This window comes from Battus philenor, unplaced genomic scaffold (assembly GCF_028537555.1).
Source record: "Battus philenor isolate CCGP_79_NKW_IND1 unplaced genomic scaffold, ilBatPhil1.0.hap1 SCAF_23, whole genome shotgun sequence".
NCBI classification, from domain to species: Eukaryota; Metazoa; Arthropoda; class Insecta; order Lepidoptera; family Papilionidae; genus Battus; species Battus philenor.
In genome coordinates, this window is record NW_027181686.1 from 2,453,229 (window position 1) to 2,471,933 (window position 18,705).

Here is an 18,705-nt window from a genome sequence, read left to right on the forward strand (position 1 = left end):
CCTACCCACTAAAAACCCCCCCGGTGGTCGCCCTCTGCGCTAAACGAGGGACCGCGGTATCTCCTGGTCAGGGATCGCCACGCGGTCTTTCCTCGCGCCGTGCTATTTTTCGATAGCCCGTCCCGGGTTATGCGTTTATACGCTACCCCCGAAACCCTCGTGGTGCTATCACGATGGTTCGAGACCACGTCGAACCATCGTCCGCCTCAGGGTCGCCGAAGCTAGTGGGAGTTTAGGGCCCCCACCCTAAACTCCCGCGACTTTGAAGGCCCCGTTTATGGTAGGGGAGCACCATTCACCGCAGGGCCGTCGCGAAGCACGTCTCTGCGCTGGCGGCGTCATCTCCGAGCGGGATCTGCTCTTTGCCGATCCCGTTCGGCCGCCTCCTTCTGGACCATGACGGTCTCACAAAAAGAGGCCACGGCCCTCCACGGCGATGACCCACTGCATCGCCGACTGCTGGCAAGGAAAGGTCCTGTCCGTTCTCGTCCACCAGAATCCGACCTAGTGGAAGGCCTAGCCTAGTCTACCGTTTCGTGGTTATCACAGGAGAGCTTTCGGTCGCAGCGGTTGCACTAGTGTCGCGACCTCCTAGATGCTATGTCATAATATCTCAGGACCAAACTAAAAAGCGACAACAACGACGATAACTTTCTTTGGTTAATACGGGCGTGCCTCAGGGTTTATTGTGTGTATATAGGGTGTTTTTTCTAATTAAAAAATTATAAAGAATAATAATATGCCTGTTGGTAAAAAAAGTGTACATGTTTTTGTTGATTTAATTTTGAATATATCAATCTATATGTTAAAATAAATGTTTATCTCTTGATAACGCCATATTTTGGAGGAATAAAAAAAATAATTTAACACCATACCTACTTTATATAATGCAATCACAGCGATTAGGTTCTCTTTATCACCGCACTCCATTTTAATACCAAAAAAATATTTTACAATATATTGGCGCGAAAATTTAAAAGTAATATTTTGTTAAAAATTATAATAATCGACCGGCTCAGTGCCTGTCTTACGAAGTACATAAATACCTCACTTTGCGTCGTGATTACGTTCCAAAAAAACACGACGCAAATTGAAACGTCGCAAAGTGAATTAAGATTTTCTATAGCAAACCATGTAAAGATCGAAGATAGGTTCCAGGGTCACGAAAATAATACTTTTTAAAAAGAAAATTGAACGAAGTAAACATTAAAAAAGTGAAAATAATATAACTTTGTCAATAAATAAATTGGAATAATATTTACCTTTTTTGTAACTAGAAACCACAAGTAAAAATTTATATAAATTTATTATTCTCTTTTATAAAAAGCACAACACACTACGTAATTGAAACTGAACTCTTAAAATTAGTACAACAAAGTGAAAATAAAACTGTATTCAAATTGCGTTGATATTTACTTAGAAAGAGAACACACAAGTTTTGATGGCATGGCGCAATTAGAACAAAAGTGTTGCCATCTTTAAGAAAAAAAAAGAAATTTAAAAAAAATTTAAGATTTAAACTCGAAACAACGCAACCTCGATTAAAATTATATATAAAAAATAATAAACTCTTTTTCAATTAGTAACTTTTCACAAGTACTATCATTATTATTCAGTATATATTTTCAACAGCTTTAAAACGGATTTCATTTTACGTTAAACGAAATGATGTAAATAAAGCAAACCGTAATATGCGATTGCCTAATAAAGTTAATGAAACGTGGGACAGTCGACATTACCGCTACGGGATACAGCAAACTCATCTTGATTAGACAATTTAAATACCTATATTAACAATTCTATTGCACTTACATAGCATGTTTATTTTTAATTTAATTTAATTAAAAATTCTTTAATGTACACGCTAGAAAATATATACATATAATCATAGCATGGAAACAGTAGAGATATAAATAACGGGTAGTTTACGTGTTCTAAACATATAAATACAAAACATATATAGACATATCTATAAAGCATATAAACTTATAATAAATACGGTATAATACTTTTTATAAATACAATTATAAATAAAAACATCAAAATGACATTTTAACTACATATGCGTCCATATATATAGTTAAAATGTTTAAATTAGTTCTTTTGATAAATCAGGAAGGGTTTACCCAATGTTACATGAAATGTAACATAAATACTTTTGAACATGTTTGCAGTGGCGAGTTTTTCTACTGTTTCATTTCTTCGTACAGGGCGTCATCAACCTGGTACTAAAACAATCATTATGGCATTACAGAGTATTATACTCTTAATGTTCTATAACCTTAAATTTATTTTATTTTAAATTAATAAAATATAGGAAGGTTTGCATTGAAAATTATCTATGAACTATTTCAACGAATCTGAAGGCATGCGTCAACAAGTTATTGAGTTTTCTGTAGCTAATATAAAATCCGGGTCTAATAAACACTGGTATAAAATACGGGTGTTTTACGTATATATTAGGGTTGGGAAATAAAAATATCGGTAGCTTTATTTAATAATAATAACTGTTGATATACACAACAAGCTGTGACAACTTATAATGATGCCTTGGTTTTATTTAATATTTTCTGTTTAATTGCAACGTTTATATAAATGTCCTTGCTAGATTCAAATAAATAAATAAATAAACAACTACGTTGGCTACGTTATGCGAATGAAAGACGATTCAGAAGAGAATTTGGATTCAGGATAGAGTGAATGACTTAAGATATAAAAATCGTATATAGCTATGTGATGGAATTGCTTCAAAGTATCTCTGCAAGGGAGACATAGTGCAAATATGCGGTGGACAGTCAGAAGGGCCTCGACTATGACCTCGATTGCTATCCCAAATGCACAAGAATAAGTTAGTCACTTAATTGTGCACTAGTATATAAGAAATAAGTCATTCCTACAACCAGTCCTCTTTAGGTTTAGGCTAAAAAAGAGTACCTCGTGCATCTGTGGCCCAGCTGTGGACTAGAACGTGGTACACGCAATTACTAGCTGTCCAATATAACTATAATTTTAGAATTAAATTATGTCTATAATTAATTTAAGATAGAGAGCTAGTTTGCTATTTTTAAATATTCCGAGATCTGTTCGATTTTCTCTTTTTTCAATTATTAACGTTTTGATATAAGCAAGCATAAGCTAGGGCTGTATTCGCCTACAATATTTAAAACATATTCGATTACGTACCATGTTGTTTAATTTATAAATCAAAGTCTCCGGGATCTATAGCAACAAGTAGCGTACCGCAGAGTTCAATAGTGTCATAGGCCTGTTTTTATCTCTAATGTGTTTAAATGACTTGCCATTCTTAACCCAAATTCTTTTCAAGATAGTACTGTTCGCAGATGACACATCTCTTTTATTTAATTTAAATAGAAAGGCGAATACAAAGGGCAAAGCTCTTTTGCGAATATTGAATTGGTTCCCGATTAACAACTTAGTTTTAACTAATAAAACTAAATGTATAAAATATTATTTATTGAATGCTAAAACAAACACCCCTATAAACTTAACAATAAATGGTGGTTTTTTGAACTATGTAAACTCTACAGGTTTCCTGGGTGTCACAGTCGACTCTAAACTTCAATAGAGGCCTCAAACTGAAGCTCTTGCAGTCAGGCTTAGTGTTGCAGCTTATGCTGTTGGGAAGATAAAACTGATAGTGTATTTTAATTATTTCTACAGAATTATGTCATATTGATCCTTTGGAGTGAGGTACGGATATTGAAAATATATTTGTTTCGCAAAAGAGATCCATCTGAGCTATTTTCGGTAAAGTGCCGCAGATCTCCTTGAGAAAACGGTGTAAAGAAATCAGTATTCTTTTTGTGGCCTCACAATATATTTATGATTAATAAAAAAAATAGTATAGTAGTGTAGTAAATAGTATAGTAGTGTAGTGCATAGTAGTGTAGTAAATAGTATAGTAGTGTAGTGCATAGTGTATTTATAAGGCACCGTGAAAAACAGGCTGTACCAAAACATTATTCATTATTCATATGTGATAAACGGTATCGGATTTTTTTTTTAATTTTCCGCATAACATTATTGTACTAACATTCACAAAATTCAAAACGCACGTCAGAAGTAAATTGACGGAAAAGCCTTATTATTCAATAAGCGAATATTCAAATGACAAGAATCTTTCGCAATGATGTGGCTCGATTATTTTGTTTTCATTTATGCTTTATCTGACAAATTGCGTATTAACCTCTATTGTTAAACATTATTAAAGGATATGTTATTGTGGAGTCTGCCTGCTTCTTCTCCACAATTATGAGATCTTTCGAAGCAGATTAGAGTCAAAAATAAAAAACATTTAAAAAAGTCGACGATCATATAGTTCTGTTAAAACGTTTCAATATTGAATGAATTTTATCTCTATCTTTATAAGAAAGTAATGTTTACCTATATTTGCTGTTGGCGTACCTATATTAAATAAATAAAAAATGTTACCGAAACCACTGTACCGTTCCTCAGGTATACGCGTGGTGTGACCGGAGGGGTAACAGCCGCTCCGTTCCGTCAGTTCGTCATCAATGCTCGTGGGAACGGGATTCTCGCTTTTTTTGGTTCTGCCCCGCCCGGCCGCCCTTTTCTAAGGCGCGGTATAGCGGTTTTGGTACTACTATACTGTCTAAAAGTCATCCAGCCTGATTACTTATATTTTCAAATATAAGAATTGTATGGCAGGAAACAATACTCTTTTTCAAATCTTCGGTGTATTATACAGGGTGATTGTTTATAAGAGTAAAAGTTCTGAAGGCGTGAATATATAGCACATTTACTGTTTTTTAATATATGGTACACAGTATAAAAAATCATTGGTTACAAAAATTATAAATAAATTAATGCTAATTTAGTAAGAAAACGCTGTTAAAAATTCTAATTATTACATATTAAAATTAATTATTGTGTACTAATATCCCTATAGACGTTGTACCATCAGAAGTTATAGGCATGTAAGTTAATGATTAACCTATTTTGAAGTGATCACTTGATAGATGGTGATTGAAAATAGATGTATGAGCCTTAAAGATTTTTGCTAACAAATAAGCTATTCATTGATCGTTTTCAATCTTTATACCTGTAACTATTCATTAAATGTAATATTATTTATGGAGAGATAACTCATAGGACTAAATGAAATTAATAATTTACATGTACTGACAACATTTTAACTCACCTGTGCAAACACACATTTGTTAATCACACACACATGCACTATCTATATAAAACACACTACAGTAGGATAGCTTTAAGATTTTTATAATATCACGATTAATGGCAACTTTAAAATTGATTTAATAATCTAAGAGTTGTTTTACCTTGCGATTTTACAGAGAACGTATTTCGATCCATCGACCTCAGGGGTCCACGGTCATGACGGTACTGGGATTTTGTAGCGTCAAGGGGATGAAATAGGGTGACAATTATTTTTGCAAAACGAAGACCATCGGATTGTTTTCAATTTTCTGGCTTATATCAATAAGAGGTCTTATGTAGAATCTATACACGTAATTTTTAGTAGCAGAATAGACAGTCAATTAAATGATAATTTTAATGAATATTTTATCTATATACAGCTAGATTACGTACAGAATATTTAAGTGTATGCATATTTAAGTACATAAAATCTAATAAAATTTAATGTGTGTATATATCATATGAACCAATAATTTTTGTACACAATCCTATAACAATAATTTAAAATCATTATCATAAGCTATATATAAATATATATATAGATTAAGACAAGAAGATTAAGACCATAGTTGGACATAAGCCTCCTCGGATTTCCAATAAGACCGATAGGAAACATCCTATATTCAGTGTCCTCCAACAACGTTAACAAGGTCCTATGTCCAATTTGCGTGTGGACGGTCTACGCTGCACTTGCCGGTCTGTGGTCTCCACTCTAGAACCTTAAGGCCTAAGAGGTTGTCTGTTTTGCGCGTTATGTGGCATATCTGCTCCCACTTCAACTTTGGCTATTCGCTGGGCCATGTCGGTTACTTTCGTTCGTCTACAGATCTCGCCATTCTAGATTCGATATTTTAGAGAAATCCCGAGCATAATCCGTATCATGGCTCGTTAAGTGACTTTGAGTCGGTCTTTAGTACTAAGGTTTATTAGATGAGAAGATATTTCGTAATTTTCCGAGCGCTGTCCTGCCGAATTGGATTTGACGAATTTCGATCGAGTAACGTGGTAAGTTCCACATCGAATATATATATGTATATATATATATATATATATATATATATACACACATATTTATATGTAAAAAAATATTTAAATTTAATTTAATAAGTCCGCACAGTAAACATATTGTCGAAAAAATAAAAAGTCCATGGTCACCCTACACTCAGTGCAACTCGTGGGAGGAGGCTGGGGGTGTCTCATTTGGCGCATGCGCACCGCCGTCCGGGCCGGGCAGACGGGAGGCTGGGATGAATTAGTCATAGCCACTACATATGCAATGAACAATTCGCATGTCAATAAATTAGCTGCCTATGTGTGTGTACAGGTCGCGTGTATATCGTGATGGAATTCTGCGGCCTGGTCTGTGCGAAGACGTCTGTTCTGAGGTCAAATAAAGCCGTGTCAAGGTCCGGTCGAGCTAGAAACGTGACGTCCTGCGAGGGGAAGGTCGCAATAACATACGACCTTGGATCCTATGAAAACTCCTCTTCAACAAACTAAGGAAGTATATTTATGTAAATAATCGATTCTGGAAAGGCTGATTGGTTATAGCTGTAAAAAAGTATAAGGTTTTATATCTTGCTAATTTATTGGCAAAAAACTTTACAGCTTTTATACGTATCACTTTTTTTTTAATTTTATCTCTCTGTAATATGTTACATTAATTTGTTTAACTTGTAGGGACTGATAGTAAACTATAAATAATTTTAATAAATTTTAATATAGGCATGGAATTCACATGGCAGGGGAACAAGAGGTCTCCAAACAAGCGCCGTTTTAAAAAAAAGAACCTTCAGGTCCCAGCGGCCATCTGTTCGCGCTATGTTGCTCCCTGTCACTTCAACCGGTGTTACTTGAAATTTTTAAAAGGAGGCCTATGTTACGGTGAAGGTCCAACGACTGAAATATGATGACGATGGACGGATGGGAAATAGATGGACATCTATACACATCCATGATTTTTGTTTTATTTGCTCATTGTTTTCAAGTGTATTCTTATGACAATTATTTATATCGTGTAAGGTTTTGCTATGAATTTTGACTAAAATATTTATGGTTTGGTGTATTAAAATTTAGTATTTCCACTGTAATACATATAGCATTTATGTACCTCCAATGGGACCCCAATCTCCTTAGGTTGAGTATCATTGTATTAGATGAACAATTTACAATTATATCACCACCTTGAAACGTACTAATTTAAATAATTGAAAATTCATTTTGAATGAAACGAAATATTTTATGCTTATTCATTCATTTACTCACTTTTTTAAAAAATATTTTCATTTTAAAAATTTGCCATGAAAATATTATTGCGTTTCAGGGAGATTGGTGGAAACAAAAAGATTGTTTTTTTTTTTTAAATGTACATAGAGAGATATTTATAGGAGTGAATGCATAGTTCATTTGTCAGCAAAAATAATTTACACCTATTTCCAATTATCCTGTATAAAGAGATTAAACTAAAATAAGTTGCATTTTTTTCCATTGGACCAACTTCTGATAATTTTACCTGCAGGGATATATACTTCATCTCTTCAAAGATTTTACATTAAAAGCATTCATCCTGTATAATTTTCACGTACCTTCAATGAGATCCACAGGTTGAGTACCATTGTACTGTATGAACATTTTGTTACATTTACCTTAAAATGTAATTTATAAAAAATAAAAATTCATTTTGAACGAAACAGAATATTTTTTTTTTATTTATCCCTGCGTCCACTTTTTATAATGCGTATCAATTGCAGCGAAATGTCAAGTACATTTTATGTTTTCATAAATTTTTGCCATGAAATATTTATCGTTGCGCTGAGGGAGAGTGGTCTAAGTAAAGAGGTAATGGCGGTTTAGGTGTATATATTTATTGCACACTCTGACTTTTCAGAGTAGGACTCGATACCGTACATCTGAAAGTCGTCAAGCTGCTTCACGCTGATGATATTATTATAAAGAAATACATTTATTCCTTTGTTTACTATAAAAACATATATTTGTCAAAGCCTAACAAGTATTTTTTTTATCAAAAGCTTACAAAATACTTGATGGCGGAAATTAATGTATGGTACCCGGCATTTGATTTGGCACATCGACACAAATATCTGTGGCTAGAACTACTGTACTTTATTCACACAGCGTCAGTATGTTCACGAGCTGTTGGATTACTACACGCATATTACACACTAAAGTCATAGCTGTAAGTCTTACCTTACTGTACCATGTGCCAAATCAGATGCCGGGTATTATAAAATGAGATATGGCCAATATATACGGTGTAAAAACTGTCATATGACCTGTATGCATTATAACGCTAAACCTAATCGGCTTGTGGTAGCCACTCGAGAAATTTTCAATTTTAATAATAAACATAGTAAATTTAATATTTTTTTCTTTTTAATCATGTTTTAATTATTATTTTTAATCTTTCTATAAATTCATGGTATTGTCGTACCTTTATTTTAAAAATCAGATGATATTTTATGATCATCAAGAAACGTTATTAGAATTTATTTCCAGCTGATCAGAACGACGTATGAACTTCAGCATCACTGGTTTGGTAGACGCCGTGACGATGGCTGTGGGGTCGAAGAAGATCTTGTCAGGGGTGTCACTAGTCGTCTCCACTCGATATTTTCTGAACAGCGCCACCAGCCCTGCCAGCATTTGCATCTTTGCAAAACGCATTCCTGAATGAAAGAGATAACAATATATAATTTTCAAAGAAACATTTGGACATAAATTATATCATCATTCATCGAGTAAGCCTATAGACATCCACTGCATGGCCTGAATGCATGGATTTGTTAAAATTTGTTAATCTATTTGCAGATAACGCTATTTATCAATGTATTGTAGCTAAAAGTGTTTAAAAAGCAAAACTAAAGATCGACCGAACAGTTCAAATATTAATTTTACATATCAATTTTAAGGCACGTTCAACATTTTATTAAACAAACAAAATAGAAAAATTGCAAGGGAAATAGTAAAAACGAAGGTTTTGTTTTTCAAACAAACTCCTATGTAGCCAAGCTTCCAAGTATTTGACGTCAATCAAAACCAAAAGGCATATCCTAACCCATCCTAAAGCAACAAAACAAAAAATTTCGAGTTCCATACAGCATTACAATGAAAATAATACTAAAATCTTATAATTCCCGGCAAAGGTTGTATATCATTAAGGCATTAAATTAATACATAAGTTGATCACTCTGGAACTCCTTTTTATATTTTTAATCGCATTACAATAGACACAATTTCCAACAGAGGGACATCTGTTAGATCAAGTAGTACTGAAAAAAAAATAGAAATGCAGACTACGTGAAGTGGTAGTCCAGCTATAGACTACTAAAACTTGCGATTGTAGGTAGCGGATTCGATTCCCGGAATTCAATCTTATATAATTCATACTTCGTGCATTAGTTACATAGGATTGTCACTGTTCGAACAAGTTTTCTGATGACGGGCAGCATGTTCCCTGCGTATCTACTTATTTCCGATGAAGATATAAAAGCCTTTCAGGCTAAGCGAAAACATTTTCAGAAACAACAGGTGTGTTAAGCAATAAATAAGTCCACCTGGTAACCCACTATCCCGCATTCGGAGGACTCCGGGTAGCCTCCGAATGCCGGTTAGGCAAGATCTGCGAGGAATTAATGACCTCGCTAATAAAGGAAGACGAAAAGAGACCAATATTCTTCGAACTTTGCAGGAAAATTGCAGAAAAAGCAATCAGTTGAAAATAAGAAAAAGTGGGAACAATAAAATAGCAAATAAAGGAAAATAAAATCAAATAGTATAAAACTGAGGAATTAGGTGAAGAATGAATGATATCGAATGAAAGAGAAAGGCAGAAGAAATGTGGGAAGAAAGATGAAGTACGGAAGATTATAATAAGAATAAATAAAAGGACTCTGTCCTTCCCAAAAATAGGGATACGAGAGATCCCCAATAGCGATAGCCTATTAAAAAAAGCAATAAATGAATGAAATGATTAATTTACCTATACAAATCCTCGGTCCTTCTCCAAAAGGTAAATAGCTATAAGGCTTTATCATCTCCCTCCGTTCTCCGAGAAAACGTTCAGGTTGAAACATTTCAGGTTCCGGGAAGTGATCTGGATCGTGATGAAGATGATATACAGGAATATGTATACGCATTCCTTTATCTAGCTGCAATCCTGTTGGTAGTACATAATCTTCTACTAGTTCTCTAGTAATGACACCAAGTACTGGATATAGACGAAGAGTTTCATCTAATACTGCTTCAGCGTATGGCAGTTCCTTGATACATTCGTAACCTATTTTTCCATTATGACGTCTAAGATAATTATCAATCTCCTGAATCAACTTCTCTTGAGATTTTTCATTCTTTGCTAGTTCGTATAAGGAGAATTTCAAAGTGGTTGCAGATGTTTCGTAGCCCGCTGCAAAGAATAGAACACACTGAGCAGTTAACAACTCATCGTTGATTTCCAGATGCACTTTTTTATCACCACCCGTTTTAAAATTGCTCATGCTATCACCGACAAGTGATTGATTTTGTTTAAAACTCAGCACTAGATCCACGAAGTCATTTCTCGACGATGGTTTATTTTGTCGGCTTTTGAATACGTTCAATAGTAATGATTTGAAGAATTGGATAACTTCGTATGGAAATACTTGGAAGCCAAATGAATAGAAGAACGCAGGCCACATTGCTCGCACGACCAATTTGATGCCTCTATTAATAGATTGCTCAAATATTTTACCTCCAATTATTCCAAATGCATTTGGTTCTTCTGATTTATTCATTGTGTTCGTTTCTACACCGAAGGCGCATGAACCTATAGAATCCATAGTGTATCGTGCCATTAAGTTATGCACGTCTAGTACAGGAGACAGCGATGTTTCAAAATCAAGCATAGCTTCCAACGAATGCGTACATTTCTCTATCAAATAAAACATGTTCTTCATTTTTGACGTCGTGAATAATGGCGTTAGATTCTGCCGCACAACTCTCCATTTATCTCCTTGCGTGAAAAAGAGATTCTGCGTCAAAGGTTCCTTGTCTGTATACTCTCCGACTTCCCGACTGTTGAAGTAGTAGAAGTTCTTTGTGATCACCGTTTTGATCAACTCTAGATCCTTCACAATAAGCGAAGGTTCTGTACCATAGAACGCTCCTATTATAGGTTCATTTGGGAACAGTTTGCATATTCTTTGTGTTACTATCGGTCCGGATTGCTTCAGCAAAATAAAATCTCGATAATTACCGAAAAACGAAAGAGGTTTAACATAAGGAACGTTTCTTATCTTCCAATAGTTGAATTTTCTATTCGAAAAATAATAAAGTATAAATAGAATCGTTAAGATTAAAACTATGGTAAATAGGTGTAACATTGTGTTTTGTGTAGCAATAATGTATTTAAAATGAATTAACATTTGCGTGTTGTTGTATATATATGAAATTAATACCGTGTGTTAGGTGGACAATACTTTAGAACGTTTATGGATAATGAATAAATAAGCTTAGGGTGTCCAACTAAAAGGTGGACAGAGGTCTTAGGAAGGTGGAACTCAGGCTGCTTCCAATCGTGCGTATTGAAAATCTACAGGGAGGCCTGTCTATCAGTGATGTTCTATGGCTAAAATAATGATGGTGAATGAATAAATTGAAACGTTTACTTTACGTTAAAAATAATTTATTCTTTATGGTAACACTTTTTTATGTATGTCCGTTGATAAAAACATGTTGTTCTGGAAATGAACCCACCATTATATATGTATATATAAAATGTAGTGCTTTAAAATTAATTCTATAATTATATTTTTGATAATTTTTCACAAATTTTAGTGTTCAAAAACTACAAACAAGACCTTTTTACAGGTAAAAATACCTGCATATATACTTTACGTGTTATATTTTATCTTTAATTTCATTATCGTCATCTCAGCTATGGAAATTCCACAGCTGGATATAGAGTTCGCTCAAATATTTCTAATAGGATCGGTTAAAGTCACCTGTCATCTTCCTATGACTTTAACATGAACGCGTATATTCTTTGAAAAAGTCAAGATAGCCTTTTTTAAATGAGATCGTTACAATCATCTATAATCGTCCGCTTAAAATTAAGTTAAAAAGCTTAAAGTTAGTTCGTAACGCGCCACCTACTGGCAATAACTAATAACAAAGTGGGGTCTTGCAATTCTTCCTAATGATTGTTATAACAAACATGTTCTTTTGAATTAAAATTATAACAATTCTATTCCAAATATCTTCATCGTTATTATACTCTGAAATAGAGTAATATAACTTTTGGCAGACCTGTGATTAATATGTACATATGTATATATAAGTATGCTTGTATGTATTTATATTGTATATAATGTACATATACCATAAACTATCTTCTCATTCATGTCTCTCATCTCCATCTAAAGGTTGTCTGATAGAGATCACCTCCAGTGATAAGACCGCTTCTTGTACCTAATTTTTTTTAGTTATTATCTATAGTGTAATAAAATGTAGATGTTAAAAAATAAAATATAAATTTACCGAGTCATTTGGTAGATATTATAAAATTTATACAATGATACATTTCAAGGGGCCTAACTGCGGGCACAGTAAATAAATTTTTATTTTGAATACGCAGGTGGATGTCGTAGGCTGTGTTTGCAGGGCCGCGGTCTCCATACTAGAACCTTAATGACCTAAGATAGCCGAGCTATGTGGCCAACTCATTGGCAAGCCAATCTGCTTGGCTAGATTATCTATTCGATACTTTGTCCACTATCTACAGAACGTGTGGTTTTTATTAAACACGACTATTATTATAATTACAATAATGTATTCGAAATGACGAATCATTTCTCGTTTACATGTTTTTTTACAATAATATAACAGTAACAAAATCAGGAAAACATTATCTTATTATTATTAAAATAAATTATTGCAGAAATCTTACATAATTTAATTGTAAACAGTTTAAAAATCACAACATAACAAATGTGATGCTATTTATTCTAATTGCAATAACAATATAGCATTGAATGTATCTCGTTGTCTGTTCGTTTTAAGAATAATTAACTTGATATAATCTTTTAGTAAAGTATTTAAATTTAAATGGAAATTTTATAAGATCAAAATACCCAAGGATTTGGCGGAAGCGCCTGCAAATTCATGTACTATAAGAAATGAAAGAGTGTGTGATGGGAAAAAAGAACTTGAGTAAAATCTTATTAAAATAAAAATAATTAAAAAAATATTATTTATTCCACCCATGACAGGGGAGGTACGGGAGGCCACAAATATGGAGCCATCGTAAATAAACACAGAGACAAATGACACTAACTGTACTATGTTGCGAGGTCGTTCAAATATATTAAACTTTGCAGTATGCGTGATGAAACTGACCGACTAAACACTGTCTAGTAGTCAGATAAAGAGCTGTCCTCCTCTAGCTACGTCTACTTCTGTTCCATCTGGCAGCCACATTGATGACAAAATCATGCGTCAATAAAAAAAAAACTAAAACTTGAATATCTAGTATATAGTCCGCAACATCACGATGTGAGTGCTTCACGGATCCCATTCAGTATAACTTCCGAACGAGTAGTGAAAGTAATTAATAATTTTTTTTCTATAAGATCGTATCAGTAATGAGAAGATCCGTAGATGAACGAAAGTGACTAGCCTAGGCCAGTGAATTGGCAACTTGAAGTGGGAGTAAGCAGGTCACATAGCGCGAAGAATAGATGACTACTGGCCTTAAGATTCTGCAATAACATCATGTTTATGAAGGTGGACAGGTGTCCCTGTTAAGACGCTGGATCAGACCTCAGATTCTATTGGAAATTTATAGAGGAAGCCTTTGATTGATATCCTAAGTCTGGAATGATGATGAGGAGAATAAAAAAATTCGTCGAGGCATTTTTTAAAATGATTCTTACATAACCGCTCGTTACGAATTTCGTTCATACTTCGGTATTAGACAGAAAAATGATGGTGCGAGTGTAAATTTAATTCGTACATGGGTGTCAAGATTTCGCGCAACTGCCTCAGATATAACATGCCCCTACGGCCAGGACCCAGTTGCTTTTAAAAGACTCCTGAAAAAACGGAACTGTGTAAAAGCAGTTTAATCTACGACTTTTAATATGACAAGGATGATAAGTTCCATCCTTTTAAAATTCGAATTGTTCAAGAATGATAGAATATGACCTTGTTTTACGTAATTTTTTGTCAAGAGTATCACTGTTACTGATCTCCAAGGTCCCGTAACCCTCTACTGAAACATTAAAAACAGTTGCACTGTCCCAGAGTAACTGTTCAGTTCGTCTTATCCACGAATGGGATAATGGGACAATTTTAATTTCGAAAATGTTTGAGATTAGGCGAATAATGTTAGCAATGAAAATTATCGACGCATGATTACGAATTTCTTTTAGCCGAACCTATGAGCTTATTCGTCACAAACGTGGTTTCATCAGGACTGTGCGACTGCATTTCACGACCAGAGCTTCGATGAATTTACTTCGGGGAGCTTTCCTCCAAATGTCAATCGCTTCGGGTAATCCCGTGGCCACCGAGGTGACCCGAACTCCATTGGGTTTTTATAGGATTACATCAAAGTGTGAATTTAAAATACCAAACCCCGACCTCCTGTGTATTTAAAAGAAATTATTCATTTAGAAATCAGCTTAATTGAATCAAGTTTTCTGCAGCGTGTGGTAACTTAGGTTCTGTTTCGAACAGTGTGTGTAACTCGACGAAAAATATTTAGATAACATAATTAAAAAATATAATCCGCATTATTATTCTACTATTCAATGTTTTTAATAATACTATGTATCAAATATTATATTTTTTATTTAAAGTTAAAAATATAAATCTGCCACCAGACATCCTTTACATATCGGAATAATATTTATTTATCGGAAGTATTTTTTAAAAAGAGCCTACGTTACGAGTACAAAACAAATTTTCAATACGATAGTTTTGGAAAATCTTGTATTTGACTAAGAGCGTAACAACGTCTAATCATTTAACAATTATTTTTAACAATCAGGTTCAATCCAACAATAGTTAATTTTTAACAATCAAGATCGCACGAAGACACATCGCGGTCACGTCGGTGTATAAAAAAAATTGAGGAGGAATAAACGCCAAAGGAAAAGTTTGTTAAGACATCTTTCTAGACTCCAAGCTAAAATTTCTTTTAAAAAGGTTGACGAATAAGCAGAGCCTAACCGAAAAGCTAACTTAGTAAAATTACAAAATTAACTTAAACATATAGTTGGTGTTACATGTCGAAAATTACGGTCACACGAAAAAACATTAGTACTTATAATTATATATACATACATTTTTATAATTGACTTTAAAATAGCGTATATAATCAAGTTTCAAAATAAATTTTCTGTCTTTTAGTTGACTTCGCTTACACTTCTTTTTATATCTGAAGTCTTCTTTGGTACAAACTCCTGAAACAACCTTATTTGTTCTAAACGATGGTACGGGACAATCGAATAGAAGTATCTTCACTTCATTTATATATTATATGGTCTATGTATATTTATATATAATGCAGTGTATATTAGTAATTATATATTAGGTGTAGTATTTATCGTGTATAAAATATAATTATTTATATATTAGATTTAAAGGGATATAGCCCATTTACTGTCGATTAATAAGTGGTATACCCTGTGCGAAAATTGCTTATTTCAGAAATAAAACATAACATGATGATATTATAGTATAAAAACGTGATTTCAAAATTTGAATTACTACAATTTAAAATTAATTATTGGTTACTGTCTTCCCATGCAGACTGTAGTTATTGGATGTCGCATTCCTATAGAAAAAATAGATGAATGTTATATATGATCACGTTATAAAAGATGGTTGTAACAAATGAGCTAATATTTCAACACCTTTAAAACTTTTATACCTATGAATAATCATCCTGTACATTACACAGTATGTTAAGGGTTTTATATTATTTTTCTATCACATTTACGCACCTACTATATGAAATACTCTAGGTGGACTAGTAGAGAACGCCTATAAGACAAGCAAATTTAATGAATCAATTCGTGTAAAAAAAGTAAAATAGATATAATCATTTGCTCTTGGCATTTACGGTATTAACCAGTGTAAGGTGATAACATTGATGGCGCTTGAACAAGACATCTTATTAGTTACTAAACTCTAAATTTCCTTTGTGAGTCTCGGCTTTGGGCAGTGTAGTTTAGTTTATTAGTTTGGATCCAAGTTTATTGGATGCTCCATGATGTAACTTGAAACTCCTTTAAAGGACATCGGTTTAGGCTGTCGACAATACTTTTGCTTGTCAATTTGACGCCTAAGAATCTTGAAACTTACATTTTTTTACAACTTGCGTTGCCAATTTAAATAGAGAGACTTTTAGAGTTTATTTGGCTGCAGGTTCCGTACCATTTCCCTCGATGTCCCATGAATGCCATCCCGATTGAGCCCCATTATCAAACGTTGGGTTACACTCTCCCATATTATGAATGTGTAATTCTTAAATATTAGGGGGTCTAGAAAGTAATGTCGCTTTTTTAAGGTAAATTCACACGACTACATTATTAACAAGTTTTTGTATTTCTAATCAACTATATTTTCACCTTCGTTATCAACAACTTTTTGCCATCTAGTATACAAAATTTCAATACCGGAGCGGTAAAAATCAATTGGTTTTTTGTAAAATATGTCGACAGATACGACATTACTTTCCGGTCCCCGCAATATATTTACACTATTGCCTTGCCATCGATGTCTTTCGCGGTTCGTATAGTCTTTAAAAATTATCTTAATAATTCATACGATCCATTAAAGATTATCAATTTGAATTAAATCTTTTTAAGCACACAGTCTTGATGATTGAGCGTTGCACGAAACGCTTTCAAATTAAGAACTCTTTTGGTGTCCTGGCCTAGTAGCTTATCTTCAATCTTTTTTTTAAATGGTCTCTTCTTTCGACAATGATGTATAAAGTAAATATTTAATGTTGTGTCGCCTACAAAGAAACACGTAACAAAACCATTATTTATACGGTAACTTTTAATGTACTTTAAAACTTATGTTTACTGCAATAAATATACGGTAGATGTCTTATGGTTTAAATAATGGAGATTTACGTTCATGACTAACAGAGAAGGGTGAATCACAGATATTTGTTGTTGTTTAATTATGTAAAGTACATAATATAAACACCAACGTAACAGAAGTCATGGCATAGAACTGGCTCTCTATAGCTGCCTCAAATTACTAACGGTACAAGAATTCTTTGAGGCTCAGAGACTTATTTTGAGACAGCATCTTTACACTCAAACCCTCTCAAAGCGAGTGCTTTTTGCTACTCCCCCCGTGCCTCAGCAAATACCAAGAGACATCTTAAAGACGTACTCCTCACTAAACACGCATCACACCACACCTGCTGTAGACACTCACAATACTACAAGCGCTAACCACACAGCATCAGCAACCACTTCACCTGCGACACTTCGCACAGGACATCGCGTCGTTTACAATAGAACAATACACTACTCACCATACCACAACACCCGTTCTTAAGGCCGCCCGCTCCCTAACCGTGAACAGCGTGGGTAAACCGAGGTTGGATCCGAATCCATTCTTGGCTTGATTCTGTTATTGAAAAAAGTTGATTTGAAAATGATGAATTTAAATGAAAAAAAAGATATTGCATAATTGCGCTCGTTTAAAGACAATATGATGCTTTCTAAAACTCGCTACACGTCGGCAACAGCAGCGATGTTCTCTGCGAAAAGAACAATACGAGGCCGACCACTTCTTGTGATATCTCCAGTTTGCAAGAGGCGCTCAGTCAGATTTGATTGAAAGTTTGATTGTTGAGTACATGGAGCACGAACAGGAAAAAGACCATAAAATTCATGCTCCATTAAAACAACCGACTGAATAATTGTCAAATAAGCAGTAACAAAAATCCCTCGTTTTTTAGTATATATCGCTCCATTGCTTATTGACACCTAATTCTTTAATATATCTGCGTCATAAATTAAGCACAGTGATATTAGGCGCTATTTGTAAAAATTAAAGCTCGTTTACATTATGACATTACTTTTGCGCCACATGTAAGAATGAATTCTTATTCCCTTTGTTCACGCCATCCTTATCTTAACAACTTACCGATTTCATTTATTTTTATAAGTTAATAATCTGTCCAAACCGCGTTTAGTATTATCCGAACAATAACCTGCATGAGCCGAATCGTCAATTAACACAAAACATCTTTTTTTAGATGCATAAGATTGCATTTATAATATACAAATATTAAAAGCCAACTTACCCCTATCCCCCTCACACCCCTTAAATAATAAACGTAACAAGATATCAAAATAAAGAGAGATCGCTGCAAATAATCGGTCTTGTGAACACGGGTAACTCATTGGAACAAAGCGTTCAATTTCATAGCAAATATTTGTTTCGGGGATCAAATTGAAAGGTTTAATTATAATA

General features: G+C 33.9%; 1 protein-coding gene across 1 annotated transcript; it reads right to left on the reverse strand.

The window, feature by feature from the left end:
• Positions 1-8,688: 8,688 nt before the first annotated feature.
• On the reverse strand, positions 8,689-18,121 carry LOC137924350 (cytochrome P450 6B2-like). The gene is made up of 3 exons (XM_068767745.1): positions 18,076-18,121; positions 10,202-11,530; positions 8,689-8,888 (listed from the first exon to the last, which is right to left on the reverse strand). The coding sequence occupies exons 1-3, from the start codon at positions 18,119-18,121 to the stop codon at positions 8,689-8,691; spliced, it is 1,575 nt and encodes a 524-aa protein (XP_068623846.1).
• Between the last annotated feature and the right edge of the window lie 584 nt (positions 18,122-18,705).

What these genes read in the sequence shown, in the direction of transcription:
- LOC137924350 (XM_068767745.1), bottom strand. Translation starts at nt 18,121, where the DNA reads ATGAATTTTATGGTCTTTTTCCTGTTCGTGCTCCATGTACTCAACA. An exon ending in CGTGCTCCATGTACTCAACA is followed by an intron (nt 11,531 to 18,075) that starts ATCAAACTTTCA and finishes TTCTATTTATAC; the next exon opens with TTTATTATTTTTCGAATAGA. An exon ending in AGGACCGAGGATTTGTATAG is followed by an intron (nt 8,889 to 10,201) that starts GTAAATTAATCA and finishes TCTTTCATTCAG; the next exon opens with GAATGCGTTTTGCAAAGATG.